The sequence below is a fragment of the Artemia sp. Qi Xiang Cuo genome, chromosome 6 (genome assembly GCF_049724085.1).
Source record: "Artemia sp. Qi Xiang Cuo chromosome 6, ASM4972408v1, whole genome shotgun sequence".
In the NCBI taxonomy this organism is placed as follows: domain Eukaryota; kingdom Metazoa; phylum Arthropoda; class Branchiopoda; order Anostraca; family Artemiidae; genus Artemia; species Artemia sp. Qi Xiang Cuo.
The window spans coordinates 2,420,355-2,444,431 of record NC_142799.1 but is presented as its reverse complement, the minus strand read 5'-3'; the positions used below and the strand labels follow the sequence as shown (position 1 = coordinate 2,444,431).

At 36.1% G+C, this 24,077-nt stretch overlaps 1 protein-coding gene across 1 annotated transcript in view; it reads left to right on the top strand.

The window, feature by feature from the left end:
• The window catches only part of LOC148950790 (putative protein disulfide-isomerase A4), a 112,560-nt gene extending 92,154 nt beyond the window's left edge, over positions 1-20,406 (top strand). The window contains exons 7-8 of the mRNA XM_089090460.1: positions 12,534-12,776; positions 19,917-20,406. Coding sequence (XP_088946586.1) covers positions 12,534-12,776; positions 19,917-20,365 — 692 coding nt within the window. The 3' untranslated portion in view covers positions 20,366-20,406. The remainder of the gene's footprint in view (positions 1-12,533; positions 12,777-19,916) is intronic.
• The last annotated feature ends 3,671 nt before the right edge of the window (positions 20,407-24,077 follow it).

Below are 24,077 nucleotides of genomic sequence, written 5' to 3'. Positions count from 1 at the left end.
ATGCATTTAATAATCAACGAAATTTATGAAGTTAACCAGTTGAAATCCCAGTCGTAAGAAGTTTGGTACATGTTAAAATATTTAGGATGATTTCAACACAAATAGTTGGAAAGTTATAAGGAAAAAGAGTAAAAATCCAGAAATTCAAGGAGAGGAGAGAGGAAATTAATCTGAGAATAATTAAAAAGGATAGAGATCTTCTAGAGCCATTGCTGGTGCATAGGGCATGGAACTGATGTTTCAGTTGCTGGGTCTTTTTTGAGGGATAGTTGTACTAAAGTTGGCACCCAAAAAAAGTCTGAAGACTCCTTTCTTTTCACTTCTTCACAACAGTAGCATCTGGTGTTACCCAGCAACTTCATAAAGCTAATTGTTTTCTTTTATTTTATTTGTCTACATTGGGACTAAGTTAAAAGTTTTCCTTATGCCAAGAGGGAGCAGCAGATATTGTATATATTTTTATTTTTTTTAGTCTTATTCAACCTTTTGTTTATTTTTCTTCGCTGAAATTGATTTTCCCCGCTTACCCCTTCAAGGTTCAATGGCTTTCCTGGCAGGCAAAATGTGAACAGTTTTTATTTCATTAATAGTTTTTATTTCTCCCAAACACAAGGATATTCCCTAAAAATCCGAGAAATTCAAAATCTGCGCTGTACAATGAGGTAAAAATTACTGCTAGTTAGACTTAAAGGTTTTACCTGCCATTGCTACACTTCTGAGATAATTCCCAAAACTATATTTTAAGCTTTACCCAAAGAAAGGATCAGAAGGACAATGTATATTAAGAGGCAGGACCGTAATCTAGTTTTGTTTCGGGGGGGGGGGGGGGTATAAAAAAAAATTAAAAACACATCGAATTTTTAACATTTTTGTTATGTTCTTACGAGTCGGACTAACATTTTTTCGGGGGGGGGGGAGGAGTTCAAATCCTCTAACCCCTCCTGGATACGACCTTGTTAAGTGGATTAACATAATTCAACCTATATTGGCCTACTGACCCTCCCATTGAAAACCACTCAGGGAGCAATCGTTGACGTAATTTCAGCTTTTTTTTTTACTTTTTTTCAGCTCTGCTGAGCAATGCTGCACTTTCAGTGGGGCTTTCATTTTGTAACTTTTATTTTGCCCAAATTAAAGTACAATAGATTCTCTTTTCTTTAGTATCATGTTTTCATTGGTCTAAACATAAAAAACAGATTATACAGGGTTCTCGCTAAATTATGACCTCCAGTAGCCTATGCAAAAGTTGTTAAAGTACAACTGATCTTTAGGAAGCTTAATGAAATCCAAAGTAGCATTCAATAAAAAACTATTAATTTTATCTAGAATTTCATAATAAAGTCTTAAGACTATCTGTACCTGTTTAGTATTGCTATGAGTCACTATAAAATGCATCAGGAATTTATCTTTTTTTCAAGAAAGGGGAGGAGATTTTTCGATTTTTCTCAATGAAAATACCAAAAAAGTGTAGTATTCAATGAAAGCACAAAAAAATCCTTAGTCGAAATCTGGGCGGGAGGGAAAAATCTAGAGGAAAATGCCTCCAACACCCCCCTCACCAAAGTTTGAAACATTCTGTTTTGTTTATCTACCCGAGGCTTCAAATCATTTAAATTTCTTACAGACATATAGGTGTATGATTATGCATCGAAATAAGGAAAATTCCAAAAAATGGTTTCTTTCAGGAAACCTTACCTCCAGAATAGACATCTTATCTATTGACCTCATGAAAATTTTCACAGAAGGTGGGGACTGGGGTACTTAGTTCAAACATAGGACATTCAGTATTATTCGAGTTAGGTTTCAAATATTGGCCATCATTATTGAATTATTGTTACCGAAAAAGAATCACATCAATGAAACACACATATATTGTTTTGTTGCTAAGAAAAAAAAATCAATATGTATTACCAATTATATTAGATTTTTCTTAAATACAATGCACTAAAAGCTTCTTTTCCCTACCACGCAAATGCCATGTATGATTGCTGGGGCAACAATCCCTGCCTGATAGCTCTCATTATAATTAAACCACAGTTTATATAATTATCCAGTGTGATCATTCCCTATCTCACCCATTATAAAAACCCGGACCGGGGTGCGAGTGCTCCAGAGAACGTAGAAACATAAGCGGCATCAGATCTTTTCACGGGTAGACAAGTCAGACGCGAAACAATCGGAAACAAGTGGAAACCCGCTATTACGAATAATGCACTTTCTAACCATTTTTCATTGATTGAGCAAAAACACTGATCCATAACTGCACGAAGAAGTGGAAGGAGCTTTTTGTTCGCACCGAGAATGAAGACCAGAAATGATCTGCGATAAGCTTACTGGATAATTATATAAACTGTGAATTAAACTAATAAAAAGTTTCTCAACTGAAAGTAAGGAGCAATACTAACACATGAACGAACAGAAATTATTCCGTATATGCAGGAGCTATCCTCCTCAATCCATCACTCTTCAGGATAATGCCTTATAGTGATTTTTATCCATGTGAAGTCCACCCCGTTTAAATGCCCCTCCCCCTCTAGAAGATTCCCCTCAGACAAATCCATCGTCACTAAAAATACCCCTCGAAAAATTTCCTGCGGACACTTCACTACCCAGAATGGGGATGGTTTTATCTTTGCCGTTGTTAAAAAAGTTCTGTATTATATTTGAATTTTTAAAGGCGACGCTAAGTTTATGTTTTTTAAGGATTCTTTTCAATTTGTCGCTCAATTTTGGAATGTAGGGTAGAACAGTGAAAAGTTTCTTATCATTCACCAATGGGACGGTATCTGTTGGGGCTTGTGGACCTGATGCACTCCCCTCTGCCTTTTTTCGTCTTCTATCTATAATGGTCTCAAGTAATTTTATAGGGTATCCATTGCAAAATAAAATGTCCTTAATATAGTTCAATTCTGAGTCTATGTGAGGCTCTGAGTATATTCTTATTACACGGTCAACTAAAGAAATAACAACTCCTCTTTTTATGCAGGGAGAGTGGTTGGAGGAAAAATGAAAATACCTATCGTTATGCGTAGGCTTTCTAGAAATAGAAAATTCAAGGCCAGGATACTTATTGAAAATTAAAACATCTAAGAAGGAAGTTTGTGGTTATGTTCTAGTTCTAAAGTGAACTGGAGGTTAGAGTTCAAAGTGTTTAGATGAGTTAAAAAGGAGTTAAGTGACTCACCTTCATGCTCCCACACAGAAATAACATCATCCACAAACCGACCCCAGAACCGGTGTTTCATCGGAAAATTTTCCAGAGCAGGGATTTCAATGAATTCCATATAAAAAGTTGCCAAAAATGGTGAAAGACTTGTACCCATGGGTAAACCCCTAACTTGGGTGAAAAATTGATTATTATATCGGAAATATGAGGAGGAACTATTGCAAAGACCGACGAGACGCGTGATAGTTTCTATATCCAGTGTTTTGTAGTCTATTTGATCAATATTATCTTCTAATTTCCTTTGAAGAGCTAGTTCACATTTTTTAATGTCGCAAGACGTATACATAGAAATGGAATCGAAACTGGACAAAATTGTATCTTTTTTTATTTAAATGTCTTTTAATTTTTCAACAAGGTGAACTGAATTTCTTATGTATGAAGTTTGCGTTTGCATAAGGGGGCGAAAAAGTGTTGACAACCAGTTCCCCAATCTGGTAGTCGGAGAGCTATAAGAAGCCACAATTGGGCGTAGAGGGACTCCATCTTTGTGGATTTTTGGGAGCCCGTAAAATTTAGGAGCTGAACAACCTTTAGGGTAAAATAATTTATACATTTGGGGAGTAATAAGTCTTTCAGTTTGCAAAATTCCTAGCTCCTTTCGTACTAAACGTGTGAACTTATCGGTGGGGTCTGAATCTATGGGCTTGTAAGTATGGGTGTCGGATACAATATCTGTAACTTTTGTATTATATGAAGTTTTATCAAGGATAACAATTTTATTTCCTTTATCAGCCTTGGTGATAATGATGTGTTGGGTCTTTTTTCCAATGGCTACCCTATAAAATTACTTGAGACCATTATAGACAGAAGACGAAAAAAGGCAGAGGGGAGTGCATCAGGTCCACAAGCCCCAACAGATACCATCCCATTGGTGGATGATAAGAAACTTTTCACTGTTCTACCCTACATTCCGAAATTGAGTGACAAATTGAAAAGAATCCTTAAAAAACAAAAACTTAGCGTTGCCTTTAAAAATTCAAATATTACACAGAACTTTTTTAACAACGGCAAAGATAAAACCAGCCCCATTCTGGGTAGTGGTGTTTATAGAATTCCTTGTTCTTGTGGCTGTTTTTATGTTGATAGAACCCAACAGCAATTGGGGGAGAGGTTATCTGAGCATAAGTCCTCAATCGACAAGGCAATGAGGTTACGCCAAAGGCCTGAGGTTTTTTATTCCGCCTTGGCGCAACATGTGTACGAGAGTCCACACCATTTGATTTTGTTTGACGAGGCCTCCATCGTTGCCCCAGTTAAAGGTCTCATGCAGGTTTTGAGGGAGGCATTTGAAATAAAAAAGCACATTCACCAAAAGGTAGCTTTCAATAGGGACACTGGAGAAATTTTTCTAAGTCCCATTTATGACAAAATTATTAATTCTGACCGTTTTTACATACATCCACAAAGTTATATTGTGCAATCGAATAGAGCCTCCGATAACAATCAAACTGGAAAGCGATCAGCCTTTAAAAGTGCTTTACACAAAATTAAATTCTGAAATGCCATTTAGACTTGTGTTTTTTATTCAGTTACCCTTTCACCGTTACTAGTAAAGGGTCGTCCAATTTTAGTTTGGTGTTTTTATTTTAAGGTTTGGTTTTTATATTTTTATCAGTTTTATTCTGCACTGAGGACGGTCATACGGAGGTCTTGACTGGAGTATATGCATAATTTTTCAATTTTTTCACTGGCTTTTAATTGTCCTCGTTTTCTTCCTTTCTTCGCGATTTTTTGTTTTATCATGATTAGCCAGTGTGGTCTCAGAAACTATTTAGAAAGGGTTGATGCCCTTTTTAATAGTCGAAAGTGATTGGAGGGCAACTAATTCCCCTTCCACACCCACCCTCCCATTTGCCCATTATGTTTAAAAACGAAAAGTCTCCGTAAGATTAAATAGAAATTCACTGTGTTAATTTTAATTCCCAATAAGGCATCTCAGCAGTATCCCAAGAACGACTGAGTGTATTATGTTCAAACTTTCGGGGCTACTTCTACTCTTAAAATTTAACCCAACCAAAATAGCGTAAGTGTATCCAAGTTATCAAAGAAAGTAAACATATTTTTTTGCGAATGGTATCAAGTTTTCCATTTCAGGTCAACTAGAGGAGGTATGAAATTAAATTAAACAGTACTATTTGTGTCCAGATTTTTTAAAGGGTGGCTGTTGTTAAAAATTGCTGAAATTTTTTCTTCTCCAGCGTACAAATAGCAGGCCAAACTATAAAGTGTTAAAAAACGAAAAGATTTAAAATGTTATTTTTTTTCCCTGAAAAGACTATATCAATATAAAACGAACAGAAATTAATTAAAAAAATTTTTACACAAAATAAGTTTTTCAAAGTAAAGTAAAGAACTCCATTAGACAAAAAATGGGAAAAAATAGAATAAAATAATCTCCAAAGCGTGAAACTACCACAAATCAGAATCGGTAGATAAATGAAACCAAAAACGAACAGAAATTGCAATAATTAACCAAGTTAAACTTAAAACAAGCAAAAATTAACATGAGTTGGGTGCAAAACCCCTATGCCTTCCCAAGGCCACAACAAAATTTGCACTTTACTGAAAAAATACAAATGAATGTGCATTGTCAGTTTAATATAGATATATATTTGCCCATTAACATCTAAATGTTAATATTATTTGATTTATTTAAGTTATACAAGTAAAAACATCAAATTTTTTTCAGTAAAGTGCAAATTTTGTTCTGGTCTTGGGAAGGCATGTTCGTTTTGGGTTTCATTTATTTATCGATGCTGATTTGTGGTAGTTTCACCCTTGGTAGGTTATTTGATTATTTTGCTCATTTTTGTTTAATGGAGTTCTTTACTTTTCTTTGAAAAACTTATTTTGTGGAAAAAGTTTTTTTTATTAATAAAAAGAAAAGACATACAAAACAAAAACGCATGCAAAACAATATCAATATAAAGAACTACAAATGCAAATCAGAACAATCGCAGAAGAGAATGAAAAGGACCCAACCGCTTACAGGCCTCATCTTTTAACTTAAGAGTCCAACTTATTATATGACGTCAATATATCAGTTGCATTAAATATTTGAATAATCTTACGGTTTCTATACCAACGAGGCAAATACAAAAGATATTTACAATAGCGGAAATACAAAACTCTAATATCCTGCAAATCACTGGTATTAAAAAATGGGCGCAAATCTGATAGAAAAAGAATGGAATGGTCGAAATACGTTGAATAGAGTTTAGCCAATGCCTTACGAGAACGTCTGCCACGATTTTGGACAATTTTAGCATAACCTGCTTTAAGCTTATTCTTAATATCTGCAAGTGCACTAGCAAGGGTAGCTGAAATAGAAGAGCAGATACTAATCCCGAGCCAACGCAACGCAGGAGCCAGCTTAACTGAAAAAGAACTACAACTCAAATCACTACTTGGGTTTTTAGCATTGAAAACTAAATACTCACGTTTTTCAGAATTAAGCACGAGGCCATTTTTTTCGAAAAGCTTAGAAACAAACTGAGTAGACTTAGCTAGGGTGAATTTTGAGCGGCTAATGAGTAATAAATCATCTGCATAAGCAATATAAGATAAATTTAACAGACCCGTAAAACATGACGGAAAAATACGAGAAAGCACAGGGTATAAACAAGCATTAAAAAGGTATGGTGACAGAACCCCTCCCTGCCTAAGTCCTGACCGAATAGGAATATTGCCAAAAAAATCTCTCCTGACCGAAGTCGAAAATATGAATTTGCATACTAAAAACGAAGGACACATAACAGATGAATTCACTGGAGTGAATGACAATAAGCTGAAGGACACATAACAGATGAATTCACTCCAAGCTGGGTAAGAGAATACCATAGTTGGCTGTGACAAACCGAGTCAAAAGCTTTTGAAATATCTAACGGCCATAAATGAACTTCAGAACCATCTTTTTGTGCTTGAATTACAAAAGAAGTAAGAATTCGATGCGCATGTTGGCATCCTATATTTGGTTTAAACCCAAATTGATTGGACACATAATCAACTTTTTAAAGAATATCAGGAAGCAGGACATATTCAAAAACTTTGCTCAGCGAACAGGCTACCGTAATAGCTCTATATGATGTGCAATTAGTCGGATCTTTCCCACGTTTAAGAATCGAAGTGACACTCCCGCAAAAAAAAAAGAATCAGGCACCAAAGACGTACATAGACAAATTTGAAATAATAACTGCAAATGATAAATGAATTCTTTCGAATCAATATGAAGGTGAAAAACAATATCACACGATTTAGATTTTAAATTCTTAACACAACGAATAACACGGTCAGCAGAAACGGAGGCACATGGCCTGGGTAAATTCTCGCAGGTAATGCACAAGAACAAAGGCTAGCAAACTGAGAGCGAACCGCATAATTTATAATATTAAAAATCTTATTGTAATGATTAGTCCAAGAGGCATTAGGGATCCGATCGGCATTAGGAGGTGAATCAAATTTCGCAACATTAATCACTTGTTTCCACTGACTAGAGGTCTTCGGAAATTCTACACCATTGTACCTTACTTTACGAAGATAACGTTTAAACTCCAAGTTCGTTTTCTGTTTATTGTCAAAAAGGTGACCCCTTAAAGGGCGGCCTTACGCTACCCAAATTCTAAGCCACAATTTTGCACGATTTTTTACAATTTTTAAATCAGGGTCAGATTTCCATATTGAGCCTCTAGTCTTAAGCTTAAAACGACAAAGCGGGACAGCCACTTCTTCAGTTTTTTTCAGGCAGGAAACAACCTGGCTGTAATATATATTCAGCTGAACTCGAGCATGTGGGGATATAACACTGGTACAGAGTAAATTAAACGGAACTTTAATCGTAAATAATTTCTGAGACCACACTGGCCATTCTGAGACCACACAGAGACCATTATAGACAGAAGACGAAAAAAGGCAGAGGGGAGTGCATCAGGTCCACAAGCCCCAACAGATACCGTCCCATTGGTGGATGATAAGAAACTTTTCACTGTTCTACCCTACATTCCAAAATTGAGTGACAAATTGAAAAGAATCCTTAAAAAACATAAACTTAGCGTCGCCTTTAAAAATTCAAATATTACACAGAACTTTTTTAACAACGGTAAAGATAAAACCAGCCCCATTCTGGGTAGTGGTGTTTATAGAATTCCTTGTTCTTGTGGCTGTTTTTATGTTGGTAGAACCCAACAGCAATTGGGGGATAGGTTATCTGAGCACAAGTCCTCAATCGACAAGGCAATTAGGTTACGCCAAAGGCCTGAGGTTTTTGATTCCGCCTTGGCGCAACATGTGTACGAGAATCCACACAATTTCATTTTGTTTGACGAGGCCTCTATCGTTGCCCCCGTTAAAGGTCTCACGCAAGTTTTCAGGGAGGCAGTTGAAATAAAAAAGCACATTCACCAAAAGGTAGCTCTCAATAGAGACACTGGAGAAATTTTTCTAAGTCCCATTTATGACAAAATTATTAATTCTGATCGTTTTTACATACATCCACAAAGTTATATTGTGCAATCGAAGAGAGTCTCCGATAACAATCAAACTGGAAAGTGATCAGCCTTTATAAGTGCTTTACGCAAAATGAAATTCTGAAATGCCATTTAGACTTGTATTTTTTATTCAGTTACCCTTTCACCGTTACTAGGAAAGGGTCGTCCAATTTTAGTTTGGTGTTTTTATTTTAAGGTTTGGTTTTTAAATTTTTATCAGTTTTATTCTGCACTGAGGACGGTCAAGCGGAGGTCTTGACCGAAATATTTGCATAATTTTTCAATTTTTTCACTGGCTGTTAATTGTCCTCGTTTCCTTTCTTCGCGATTTTTTGTTTAACTTTAATCGTAGGCAAAAGAAGAGCAAGGGTTGATAGATATAGAGGCCAGTCCGCTTTATTCCAGTCTCTTTTGGTTATCCACTTTTTGTAATTAGTACATAAGGTCTGTTCAGCCCGAGTCGTATTGATGGTGACAGTGGCTAAAAGGGGCAGATGGTCATAATCACGTTTATCCTGGTCAATGTGAATATCGCTAATGGAAACACCAGAAGAAACAACACAGTGATCAATATCAGACAATGAACCGCTATTATGTATGTATGAATGGGATGCATCTTTATCCAAAACGATCGGTTCGTGTTGAGGTAGAGTTTATATCACAGTTCATATCGCCTAAAAGAATCCAATCCAATCCATTACTCTCAACACTAATAAGAAGGGTCTTTAGCGATGCACATGCTTTAGTATACTTTGTTAGAGAGGAAAATGATCTTTGGTCGCAAAGGAGGTATATATTAATAAGAACTAGGTTAGCAAGACGGATTGCAATGAAATAATCACATTCACGATAACACACAGGGGATAGCGGGAGTAGTTTATGTTTTAATATGCAGGCCAGCCCGCCTGAAGGTCTCCCAGAAGTTTTTCGGGCACTTCTAGCGAAAACCAAATGTTCTTTACTCCTGCAAAGGGAGTTCAAACTCACCAAAGGCAAAAGATGTTCTTGTGGAAACAAAATGTCGAAATTAGATAGTTTCTGGTTCAAAGATTCATCGTTATCCTTCGTTCCGTTAATGTTGAATGAGCATATAGAAAATTCGATTTTAATAGTCATTTTCTTAGCTGACTAGAACGTTTAGCTGCAGCATTACGAAGGATTCGGCACTTTAGAGAAAATGAAACATGATTGCCATGACAATTAGCACATTTAGGGGTAGCCTGGCACGGAGAATCGCGCGACGATTCATGTTCTTCTGCACAACGGGAGTAACGTTTAGGGTTATTACAAGAGCCCTTCAGGTAATTATAGCAGCACCTCGGTGGACGCTAGAACTCATGAACACGGAAAATCTCATAACCAACTTTCACGCCAAGCTTCAGTGCATTAGCAAGAGCAATTGCATTTTCAAAAACCACTTTAGCAGTAAAGGAATTGCCAAATCGTTTTGCATCCTTAATATTGCCACAGCCAATTAACATGCCCACGTCAAGGGCATTTGATAAACCTTTCACAATACCGATATATTTTGTTTTATTTAATTTGACGTCACAGTTGCTCATTACAGAGGGAACAGAATCGCAAAAGTCCTTAGCAGCAATCTGATCAATCCGTACCACCAATTTATCGCCGGAGGGCTTTATGCTATGAATACATTCATGACCAGGTATAAGGTCAATCACTTCACGGCGTTTTACAGGATTGTTAAGGTGAGATGGAACTTTTGAAATGACAATAATGGCATGATTATCAGCGATTGGCTGGGGCATGGGGTCACTAAGAGGAGGAAAATTTAGATCATAAGACATAATTTTCTCACGGATTTGCTTGAGTTCGGAGTCAATGTTTTAGAAGCCTTGATGCGAGGCTTGAATATGCAACGGCTGGAATGACAGGAACCTTGGTAGGCAAAATAATCACGTAAGTATGCAAAATAAAATCATCAGACTCGCATTTCTGAAAGGTCTCAATTATATCCTTTATGTGACGGTAATTAGCTAGATCACCTTGCCGTTGAGGCACACGTTCGCCCACGAAAACTCGAGGCCATAGGTCAGTTTTAGCTATCATAATAGACTTTTCACCAAAAAAGTCAGCCGCATGTTTGGCAATAATTTCATTGTCCACTCCTTCATGAAAAGTTGACTGCACAAAATTTAGCAGCGCTGAATGGACACGCTCTATCATAATCATAAATATATTCAATATATACCACATTCATCCATTTAAGTAATAAATAAGTTCATGTCTAAACTAGTTATTAGCACCCATCATTCAGTTATTGCATAGATATTCAACTACAATTTACTGTCCAGGGGAATTTGAAATAGCTTGCAAAACGGTAATCCGCTTATAAAAATAAATCCAAAATGAAAGTCCACAGGGAAATTTCACAGCTTGAGTAAGGTTATATCCAAAAAAACTATGATGTTAACACAACGAAGTCTGAATACCAACTGAACGTGTAAACGTGGAACTGAATACCAACTGAACGTGTAATATGTAAACGTGTAATTTTCTAGGCCCCGTAAAATTTGGATCTGCCACTAAAATGTGTGATGTCCTTCAATTTTCTGAAAACTCACTAAGAATTTTACGAAAAACACTTCTTAACAGACGTTTGGTATTTTCTTGGCTAAGGCTATTGTGGCAACTTTTACTAGAGCCACCAATTATTAGAACCCAAGTTCTAAAATTGGTCTCAATCAGGAACCCTTATCGCTATCTAAATTCACAAAGTGCAAAGATTTTCAAACAGAGGTTTTTATTCTTTAAAGTTCAGGAAAGGTCTAAGAATTTCATACAAAAACTTTCGTATACACCGAAACTAGCTCTTATCTCGGCTCTCCGTCAAAACAGGTAATTAGCCTTTTTCAAGTCACACACGAACTACAATCTGAGAAAATAAATATTACGACGTGAAAAAATAAAGTGATAAACCATCACATCTATTCCGCCAGTTATTAGAAGAAAAACAAAGATCCTCTACCAAATTTCGAACGGCATTTCTATGGCCCAAAAATAGCATAAACGAGGAAAAATTAAACGAAAATTAAAGGAAATTAAAAGGAAAATAAAATAAACGGAAATTAAAGGAAACTTTTTCCTTACCAATAGAAAAAAAATAATAATTAGAAAAAGCTTTGATGCTCCATGGCACAATATTACTATTTAAAACCACAGACTATTATGAAACCTAATAGATAATCTATGCTAAAACTGTTAGATTGCCCCTTTGTGGTAAACAATTTTGTGGCAAATTTCAAATACTCCCGCCACTTCGTGGATCCCTCTCCACTACGAAATGTCGCAATTACGAATAATAAAGTTCCGAACCATTTTTCAGTGACTGATAAACACATACTAACATTACTAACCCGCTAATGAAAGAGTAAGTGGGAGGAGCTGTTAGTCCGCACCGAGAATGAAGAGCCAGAAATCATCTGCGGTGAACTTACTGTTATGTTATCTTTATACAGTGTTCCTTACTTACAGTTTGTTACCACGAATTGTTTGATCAGTTATTAATTTTTAATTCTCTTTTGATTCATATGAGTTTAGAAATGTGTTATTCTTACTGGTAACGTCCCTTATAGAATGAATAAGAACTTTCTGTTCAAGTTAGCAGCTGAACTTCACAGTTTGTTAAAGCTTTAATGGATGGTTTTTCAAAGGAAGACCTCACGGATTTTTCTTTTAATCAGACAATCTGGTCAGGATCTGCGTGTCACTATCGTTTTGTCATTTAACTTTATATTATTACCACTTTATGTCAAAGCGTAACTTAAGTCTTACATACAGACCTTTTAATACGTCCTTTTCAGACACAGAGTTTGTTCGGAAAAAAATTGTAAAAGTAGCCAGGGAATTCACTGCAGAGCACCCATTCAAGTTCGCAATCAGCAACGAAGAGGAATTTGCCGAAGAACTAAAATATGTGGGACTGGAAGATGCGACTGAAGACGTTAAAGTTGTTGTCTACGACCGGCAAAACAAGTTTAGAATGAATCCAGTTGATGACTTTGAAGCCGAGGATCTTTTAGAGTTTTTGAACGAGTTGATTGAAGGTATACTTATTTTATAAGGTGTATAAGGTCCTGGGGTAGGGAGGTCAGGAGGTAGAAGTTAATTTGGAATTGATGATGTGAAGGTTTTTTGTTTACTTTTTTCCCCCATTTTTTAGTTTATTTAGTTGTTGTTTGTTCGTGTGTTTTTTAAATGGTTAGCCGTTTTACTGCACGCCAGCAAAAACTTGGGTTTTTTCATTAGTGCAGCAATTGTAAATTGTGAAGTGTTATAATTGTGTTTATTAATAAAGGGAAGTAAAGTAAAAAGTAAAGTAATAATGTTTAAATCGCTTTAATGTTTTTGTTCACAGGTATAAAATAACAAGGTATTTTTCTTAGAGAAAAGGGATATACATTTTTCAAAAATGACAATAACAAAGGATATATCTATGAACTGAGGGAGACTAAGAAAGTTGTTGTGACCCGCCTCCGTTAAAAGTGTACCTTACCAGCCACACAATTGATTTCCCTTGGAGCACAAGAATAGTTTGCCTAAGTAAGGTAATTGTGCCTAAGGTCTTGTGCATTAAAATAGTGCTTTAATCCCAAACCTGAAATGTTCCCCGAATTACTCAGACTTATAAATTGTTCACACAATAAGAATTGGAATATTATTTTTTTAACTCGTTAATTATAAATAATTACGACTGATTAGCCTTGTTTTGCAGAGGCACGTTAAGTAGCTAAGGTTATCGAATGTCAATTTGAAACGGTTAAAAAAAAGTTAGAACAGTTTTTCCGTCCTTTATCCGATTTTACGTCAAAACACAGCTCTGGGCTAATTTTTTTATTAAAACTGAAAAATATGACAATGTTTCTCTCGGTTAATGAATGTGGATTTAAGTACCTATCCATGCAAATAGTATTCACTATTGTTAAAGAAAAAATTAGAACTCACTTTTCACTCACACTGATTCTATTTTTGAGAAGCTCTTTTGCCGCTGCCGAACAGAAAAAAACACACAAAAAAACAAGAAGTTTTATTGATGTTGGCCTATTTACTCAAGCATGGAGAGTGTTTTTACACACGTTTTAGAAGGAAATTAAATAAAAAAAAACAAGTTTTTTAAACTGAAAGTAAGGAGCGACCTTAAAACTTAAAACGAACAGAAATTATTCCGTATGTGAAAGGGGCTGTTCCCTCCTCAACGCCTCACTCTTTACGCTAAAGTTTTTTATTGTTTTGAAAATAAAACTCTGTGACAGAGTCAAACTTTAGTGTAAAGAGCGAGGCGTTGAGGAGGGGACAGCCCCTTTCATATACGGAATAATTTGTGTTCGTTTTAAGTTTTAATGTCGCTCCTTACTTTCAGTTTAAAAACTTGTTTTTTTTTATTTAATTTCTGATCGTTTTTTAGTTAATGCAGCTTTTATTTTGGCTCACCATCATTGAATAAGTAAACAAAATTTTCATAAAAATTTTACTTTTCTTGTGGTAAATGGATGTCTCTAAATTTGGTTATGACGTAATTTACAAATTAACTTATGTAACTAACTTCTATATTCGTATATTTTTCTTCTGGCAAAAAATACAAAGTTGCAGATTTTTGCAGATATGAGCTTGAAACCTATGTAATAGGGTTTTCTGATATGCTGAATCTGACGGTGTGATTTTCATTAAAATTCTTCTACTTGTAGAGGATGTTTCCCCCTCTTTAAAAAATCGGGTAAGTTTTCTCAGGCTCGTAGCCTTTGATGAGTAATACTAAACTTAATAAAATTTATATATTTAGAATCAGCATTATAAACACATTCTTTTGATACATTTATTGACATCAGAATTCCGTTTTTAAAAGTTTCGATTACTATTGAGCCATATCGCTTTTTTTTTATTGTTTTTTTTTTATTAAGTATGTGTTATTACGTATATGAGGGGGTTCTCACCTTAGTCAATGCCACGCTCTTTAAGTTAAAAGTTAAAAAAAAATTTTATTAAAAAACCCCTGAATCACAAAGGCCATTTAATTAGAATAGATAGCTCTTTTGAAAGCACTAAAAAAAACTGTAGCGTAAAGAGCGAGGTATTGACTTGGCGGAAAACCCCCTCACATACGTTATAATTTCTGTTCGTTATAAGTTCTAATGTTGCTTCTTACTTTCAGTTGAAAAAACTTGTTTTTTTATCTTTAATTTCTGATCGTTTTTTAAATAATGCTTGGAAATCCGGCGTCCCCTTCATAGAAATGTCCCTTACCCCAAAGAAGCATCCTCCACGGAAAGATTCTCCAGAGTAACCCCCTCCTTTATCCCCCCTCCAGAAAAAAATCCTTCCTGAAAATGTCTGTATACTTCCCAATAACCAATAAATAATGCTGGCAAGTCCGGCGCCCCCTTCATGGCAATTTCCCTTCCCCCATGACTTCATGGACAGATGCTCCAACATAACCCCCGACCCATCCCCCTCCCACAACCAGAAAAAAACCCTCCTGAAAACTTCTGTATACTTCCCAATAACCAAAACTATATGTTAAAATTTGGTAAAGTTAATTACTTTTAGCCCTCCCCCAGGACACTTCGGGGGATTAAGTCATCCTAAAAGACATATTTATCATATTTTTGACCATGTTGAACAAAATGGCTATCTCAAAATTTTGATCAGGTGACTTTGGGAAAAAAATAAGCGTGGGAGGGGGCCTAGTTGCCCTCCATTTTTTTTGGTCACTTAAAAAGGACACCATAACTTTTAATATTCATTCGAAAGAGCCCTCTCACAATATTCTAGAACCACTTGGTCAATATGATCACCCCTGGGAAAAAAACAAAAACAAATAAACACGCATCCGTGATCTTTCTTCTGGCAAAAAATGCAAAATCCACATTTTTGTATATAGGAGCTTGAAACTTATACAGTAGGGTTCTCTGATACACTGAATCTGATGGTGTGATTTTCATTAAGGCTCTATAACTTTTAGGGGGTCTTTCCCCCTTTTTTTGAAAAACAGCCAAATTTTCTCAGGCGCGTAACCTTTGATGGGTAGCACTAAACTTGATGAAAGTTATATATTTATAATCAGCATTGAAATCTGATTCTATTGATGTATCTATTGGTATCAAAAACCCGTTTTCTAGAGTTTCGGTTACCATTGAGCCGGGTCTATACTATATGTTAACATTGAGTAAAGTTCATAACTTTCAGCCCTCCCCCTGGGGACTTTGGGGGATCAAGTCATCCTAAAAGACATTTTTATCATATTTTCGACCATGCTGAACAAAATGGCTATCTCAAAATTTTGATCAGGTGACTTAGGTAAAAAAATGAGTGTCGGAGGGGGCCTAGTTGACCTCCATTTTTTTTGGTCACTTAAAAAGGGCACTAGAACTTTTAATTTCCGTTTGAATGAGTCCTCCCATGATTTTATAGGACCACTGGGTCAATACGATCACCCCGGGGAAAAAAAAAAAAAAACAAAAAACAAACAAACAAACAAATAAACACGCATCCGTGATCTTTCTTCTGGCAAAAAATGCAAAATTCCACTTTTTTGTAGATAGGAGCTTTAAACCTCTACAGTAGGGTTCTCTGATACACTGAATATGATGGTGTGATTTTCATTAAGGTTCTATAACTGTTAGGGGGTCTTTCCCCCTTTTTTTCGAAAATCAGCCAAATTTTCTCAGGCACGTAACTTTTGATGGGTAAGATTAAACTTAATGAAACTTATATATTTGAAATCAGAATTAAAATCTTATTCTTTTTATGTATCTATTAGTATAAAAGTCCCGTTTTTTAGAGTTTCGGTTACCATTGAGCCGGGTCGCTCCTTACGTACAGTTCGTTACCACGAACTGTTTGTTTAGCTCATGATCCTCATGATGCTAGTTTTTTGGAAGTAGAGAGAGGCGTGGTCTATTCCAAATCATCTAAATATAATAATTAGTAGACTGGTAAAGGAGAGGAGGCTGTAGTGTCTAGTTGTCATGTAAATAAACTGAAAGTAGAAAGAAGCAAAAGAAAGCGATGTAGCGTAATCCACCCACTACAATTAAAAGCACGAGAATCAAGAACGGATTCAAACTTTTTTTCGGGAGGGGGGGGCAAAAAAACTTTAAAAAAGCATTAGAAATTTGTTTATATTTATTTTGTTACGTTTTAACGAGTCGGACAAACATTTCAGGGGGGGTTGGAACCGCCTACTCCTCCTCAGTCCCCCCCCCGCCCTGGATGAGGCCTTGACGAGAATTCACCATTTTCCCTTTTTGCCTTTTTCCATTGTACCACTTTACATATTTCGAAAAAAGCCAAGCTACAGAGTTCAGGGATAATCTCAATTAAAGGTATTTTTATCTTCGACAACTTTGTCGTTGTTTTTAATCTTGCCACTCCCCGTTTTGCCCTTATGTATATACCCATTTTATAATCTCATATGTTTGCTTCTTTTTTTTCTATTATATATAGCAGCAATTGCGGTTGGAAGTAGTTGCAATCGCCACTAGTTGAAAACAGAAGTGGCTGCAAATTGCCACAGTTGCAAGTAGTCTTAGTCGTAAGTGTTCAAAGCTGCAGTGGCAGCAATAGTAGTGGCTATAAGAATTTCAAGTTAATATCCTTGCTGTCCAGAAGATATTGCAGATACACCCTTTCGATAATCTGAATACGAAAAGTGTCTTTTGATTTTGTCCGACATCCTCTCATTGCTCCCTGAAGTTTTACCTTAATAGCCCTTGGCTTTTCAGACACACACACGCATGATTAAATATTACCCCTTCCTCAAAGACAAATCCTAGATGCAAACAACGGGCAAATTGCATAATTCTGAAATTAATCGTAAGTAGAAGAAGTCGTGGTCACAGTTACAAATAGTTATAGTCACAGTCGCAAGTAGTCGCAGTCGCATTTAGTTGTAGTCAAAGCCATAAATAATCACAACTCCAAATAGTCGCATTCAGAAGTTGTTGTAGTCGGGAGCTGTCACAGTCACATGTCTTTGCAGCCGCAATGATGAGTAGTTCCCGGAGGCATAACATTTATACCTTTTGACTATTTTGGACAAAATGGGTTTTTAAAAATTTTGTTCAGTTTTGAGGGGGGAGGGATTCTAAAACTGGCAAGAGGAATGTTGCCCCTTGATAACTTTTCGATATCTTCTTCAGCTTACCCTGAAAATTTGATCGAAAGATCCTCAGAAAATCTTTAGATATTTGTGATGCACCATTTTGACAACCAGCATGCAAATAGGGTTTGGTTTTGCTCAACACCCTTCTGAACATTTTCTAAAAGTTTCACCTTGATACCCTAAGCCTTTTTGGAGACCCTGGGACGGATTATACGTGCATTCGCTTCCCAACAACAAACCCAATATATGCACAGAGGTATCTTCCGTAATCTGCATCCCGTGTCCCAGGGGCTCTGGGGGTCGTGTCATCCGCGGAGCAGTCGACTATTTTGACCGAAATGGTCATCTCTAAATTTTGATCAGATATCTTTTGGGAGAGAGCAGCCAAGAAGGGCGTGGGAGGGGGAACGATTACCAACCGATCAATTTTTACAATTAAAAAAGACACCCCATCTTTCAATTTTTGATTATAATAAATCCCCTCCACAGTTTCTACAACCACTCCTTCCATTTGTAGTGGCTTCTGGGGAAAAATATGCCTTATAAATTGAAGCCTTATCGCTTTTTACTATGGAAAACGTTCTATTTTTGCCTTTGGTTGGTCTTACTGTGGAAAAAGGGGGTGTGGTTATTCTCTATGTCTGATGGCCTTGAAGCCTTTAGAGATATTTATCTGAACCAAAATGATCCTATATTTTGTTTGAGGGGATCAGAGTGCCAGGAGGTTGGAAAAAGGAACGTATACTTTTTGTCAGATTAGTACGAAACTTCCAGACGTAAGTTCTCGAGTCAAGTGGAATCAAATGTGCAGGAAGAATTGTTTGGGGGGCACTGACATGCCTTAAATAAGGGTAGAAGAAGGGCCATTAAGTTTTTTCGGATCGACCTTAAACTTGAATATTGAGTCTTTAGGCTAAAGGAACCCCAATGTAGGAGGAAATTGGAAAAACTTAACCCCCCGAAAAATGGGGCCGAAAAAGGACCAGAAACTCATATTCTAAATGGCATGAAGCTGTAATCATATATTCCCGGGCTAAGGAGACACTGATTTACAAAAACCATTTTAGTTCGGGAAAGTCGACCACCAACTTACATTGTAGATGACGTTTTGATTTATTCGACGTTAATTGACGCTATTCGACGTTTTGAATTATTGGAGCTGAAAGATGAAAGTAGGTTATTTACTACTATTATAAAAGAGTAATATATGGTAATATTTGTCATCGATGCTTAAATTATGGTTAATTACGTAATTGTAACATTCAGGTCATAGATATTTAGAAATTAAAACTTGCACTAAGCAAGCTAGAAAAATAAGCAATAAGTCATATTTTCAGTATCAAGAGCCTCTTTTTTATTCAATCATTGCATATTAGAATTAATTTGTTTTATTTTTCTAAAGAACAATTTTGGACCTTTTAAACTACAAATTTCATATACATGGTCTCCTTTGAAGACTACGGCCTCCATAGTCTTTCCATGGGCAGGTTGAATCATCACTTTCGGCAAAAACCAAATATCAGTCGTTCAGTTAAATTGCAAATTTTCTACGGCCTCGTCGGTTGTGTGATGGTCTACAGAGCTGAGACATGGCATGCATCAGCCACAACCCTAAAGGCCAGTGATGTATTAAAGTCAAAGAGCCTGAGAAGCATTGAAGGTCTGCGGTGGTTTGACATCGTGAGTAACGAGAAGCTGCTGCAGATCACCAAGCAGTCTCAGTTTTTGACCTAAGCACCCGAGCGTATCTTAAGATAGTTTAGATACCTACTTAGAATGCCCTGCATTTACCCGCAAAGACGATCTTCGACTTTGACCCTATCAAAGCCGGTTGGTAGCAACCTCGCAGCTTACTAAAGAAACAATGATCTGACAGCCTGTCTGAGTTCCTGGCGATGGCAAACATCAGACCAGGCCAAGCGCAAACAATTCCCATGGATCAAAGCCGACGGAGGAGGCAGACATCACTCTCCATACCGAGAAGAGCCTGGCAGGAGACCTAAGTCAAGTAAGCAAGTCCTCTCTTCCCAGAATATTACGCTATTTTTGAGGAGTTTCCCAATTTAATGTCTTACTTATTTTTCAGGCAAGCACAAGCCGTACTACCGTTCTCAGCCCGTACCAAAATTGCAAGAGGGACCAGTTAAAGTAATAGTTGCCAACAGTTTCCAAAGTGAAGTTCTTGAATCTAAAAAAGATGTTTTATTAGAGATTTACGCACCGTGGTGTGGCCATTGCAAAGCTTTAGAGCCTGTGTACAAAAAAATTGCCAAGAAAATGTCCAACGAAAATCTTGTCATTGCGAAATATGATGGTAGTGCTAATGATATTCCACCCTTGTTTGGTCAAATTAAGGGGTACCCGACAATAGTTTTTTTTCCTGCTTTTAAGAAAGAAGAATTTGTAATTTATAATGGTTCAAAAAACTATACAGATTTAAAAGAATTTATCAATGAGAATTCTTCAGTATTTCTTACCGATGAAGAAAGGGTTGGTGAAAATGCCATTGGAGATAATACAAAGGACGAATTGTGAATATTATTGTATTTTTAAAGGAAATTAAAGAGTTATATTGCTGATTATTAGTATATAAATAATCTTATACGATAATCTTAGGAATCTTCTAATTCAGCTTTGATTTTAAAAGTCTTATTTAATTCTCTCTAGTGCCATAGGGTTTAAGCTACATTTTTTGAAGGTTCTAGTGAAACACAAAAAATTGAAAGTATTTTGGAAGTATGCAAAAATATGGATAGTAAAAAACGTTGAACTATATTTTTCAGATTCAATGTACACACCCGCATCTAGATACCTTTGCCAATTGTCAGTTGTCTTTCTGTTTCAATCAAAAATGAATTCAGAATTGCTGATATTTGTATATAGTTTTGGAGACATAAACTTCTTTAAAAGGCTGGGGAACAAAACTAAAATTATTGGCATATAATTAATTCATAACTTAGTCTAAGATCTATGAATATATCTTAAATACCAGTAAAGCTTTTTCGACTAAAATCCGTAATGCAATCATAGTCATTTCTTAGCCAAACTTTATTTGTGATAATATACTAATCTTATGTACATTTATGAAGTATCTAGGACCAATTTATCCCAGAATAGATACAGCGGTGCATTCGACCTAAACTACTCAAAGTGGCTTCCATCACCTCCATGACTCAGTGAACTTTATAGAGGAAGTTTTACACGGGGGTAAACTTTGCTAAAATTAACATGCGAATTTCGTTTTAAAATTGCATGTAAGGTAAACCAAATTCGAACCTGCATTAGTTGAAAAACTTAAATGATTAAATAAAAAACAAGTTTTTGTAACTGAAATTAAGGAGCGACATTAAGACTTAAAACGGACAGAAAGTACTCAGTGTATGAAAGGGACTGTCCCCTCTTTAGCACCCCGCTCTTTACGCTTGAGTTTAACTCTTTGTCAACACTCTACTATTTAAAGTAATAAAAAACTTTAGTGTAAAGAGTGGGATGTCGAGGGGGGGGGCAGCCCCTTTCATATACGGAATAATTTTTGTTCGTTTTAGTTTTAATGTCGTCCCTTACTCTGAGTTAAAAAAGCTTGATTTTTTAAAATTTAATTTCTTAATATTAGTTAACTAATGCAGGTTCGAATTTGGCTTACAGGTTCATACGTGAACAATTAAAACGTAATTTTCAGATTAATTTTGGCAAAGTTTCCCCCCCCCCCCGTGTAAAAATTCCTCTGGAAAGTTCATCTCCAGAAACTACCCTCTTAATGTGAAAATCTTACCGAGTAAAACAAAATTATTTATTATATGTATGAGGGGGCTCTCTCCCCATACAATGCCAGGAAACCTGGCTCCCCCTCCATGCAAAATTCCTTCCCCTCATGGGAAATCCCTCCTTGTGAAGTTCTTCCCACATAAAATACCCCCCCCCCCACCAGGCAAATTTCTCCAGACAATTCCAGTCTAGCTGATAATTACTCCTGGAAAATTTCTTGCCGAGGATTCCAGCTGAAAATTTTTTCTTAGCCTATTATTATTTGAAAAAATAATTTAATTCCTGATTGTTTTTAAAATCATGCCGGAAATCCCCCCCCCCCGTGGGAAATTCGTCTCACAAATAACCCCGCCCCTAGTAGACAGGAGCTCCCGCTGAAAACTCCCCGTAGAGAACTTATCCTGTGGAAAACTCCCCCATAGAGAATTTCTCCGGTGGAAAATCCCCTCCCCCAACTGTGGAATGATACTCCAAACAATTCCAACCCGGTAATTTTTTCCCCGGACAATTCCCCTTATTATCTCCATATGTAAAATTGAGTCGTCAAAGAGATAGTAAGACAAACAAAAAGAATGTTGTATAGGAATCTTGGCCAATGCCCCTTGTGGAAAATTTCTCTTGGAAAGTTTATCCCCCGGGGATTTTCTGCCCATGGAAAATTATCCCCGTAGAAAATTCTCCCCATTCCTCGGAAAATGTCTGTATACTTCCCAATAATAAATACTCTACGTGAACAAAGGGCAAACAGAAATTAAAATAATTAACCGAGTCAAACTCAAAACGAGCAGAAATTAACATAAGTTAGGCGCAAAACCCCTATGCCTTCTCAAGGACAGAACATAATTTGCACTTTACTGAAAAAATATAAATGTTTTTACTTTTATAACTTTAATAAATCAAATAATATAAACATTTTGATTACTAAATATCAGTTTATATATGTTAAACTGACAATGCACATTCATTTGTATTTTTTCAGTAAAGTGCAAATTTTGTTCTGGCCTTGGGAAGGCATAGGGGTTTTGCGCCCAACTTATGTTAATTTCTGCTCGTTTTGAGTTTGACTCGGTTAATTATTTTAATTTCTGTTCGTTTTGGTTTTTCATTTATTTATCGATGCTGATTTGTGGCAGTTTCACGCTTGGTAGATTATTTGATTTTATTTTTGCTAATTTTTTGTTTAATGAATTTCTTTACTTTTCTTTGAAAAACTTATTTTGTGAAAAACTTAATTTCTACTCAAAACGAGCAGAAATTAACATAAGTTGGGCGCAAAACCCCTATGCCTTCCCAAGGCCAGAAAAAAATTTGCACTTTACTGAAAAAATATAAATGTTTATACTTTTAAAACTTTAATAAATCAAATAATTTTAACATTTTCATTAGTAAATATCAGTATATGTATATTAAACTGACAATGCACATTCATTTGTATTTTTTCAGTAAAGTGCAAATTTTGTTCTGGCCTTGGGAAGGCATCGTGGTTTTGCGCCCAACTTATGTTAATTTCTGCTCGTTTTGAGTTTGACTCGGTTATTTATTGTAATTTCTGTTCGTTTTGGGTTTCGTTTATTTATCGATGCTGATTTGTGGTAGTTTCGAGCTTAGTAGTATATTTGATTTTATTTTTGCTCATTTTTTGTTTGATGGAGTTCTTTACTTTTCCTTGAAAAACTTATTTTGTGGAAAAAGTTTTTTTAATTAATTTCTGTTCATTTTATATTGACATAGTCTTTTCAGAGAACAAGAAAATAATACTTTAAATCTTTTCGTTTTTTAAGACTTTATAGTTTGACCTGCTATTTGTATGCTGGAGAAAAATTTTCAGCAATTTTTAACAACATAAACCATCTTAAAGATCTGGAAACAAATAGTACTGTTTAACTTAGTTTCATACCTCCTCTAGTTGACCTGAAATGGAAAACTTGATACCATTCGCAAAAAAATCTGTTTACTTTCTTTGATAGCTTGGATACACTTACACTATTTTGATTTGGTTAAATTTTAAGAGCAGAAGTAGCCTCAAAAGTTTGAACATAATACCCTCAGTCGTTCTTGGGATACTGCTGAGATGCCTTATTGGGAATTATCATTATCACAGTGCATTTTGACTTAATCTTAAGGCAACATTTAGTTTTTAAACATAATGGGCCAATGGGAGGGTGGGAGCGGAAGGGGAATTAGTTGCCCTCCAATCACTTTCGACTATTAAAAAGGGCGTCAACCCTTTTTATTTTCAATCGAATGAGCCCCTTTCGAAGTTCCCACGACAACTCCTTCGATACGAAGTACCCTGCTCTAAACAACTACAACAACAAAAAAATATTAGGCCTACTAATCACTTTCGACTATTAAAAAGGGCACTAGCCTTTGAATTTTCAATCGAATTAGCCTTTTTTGAAGTTTCTGTGACAACGCCTTCTATAACAACCTTATATGCGCCCAGGGCATAACTTAAAACCCTTGCCCTGAGAGTTGTGGG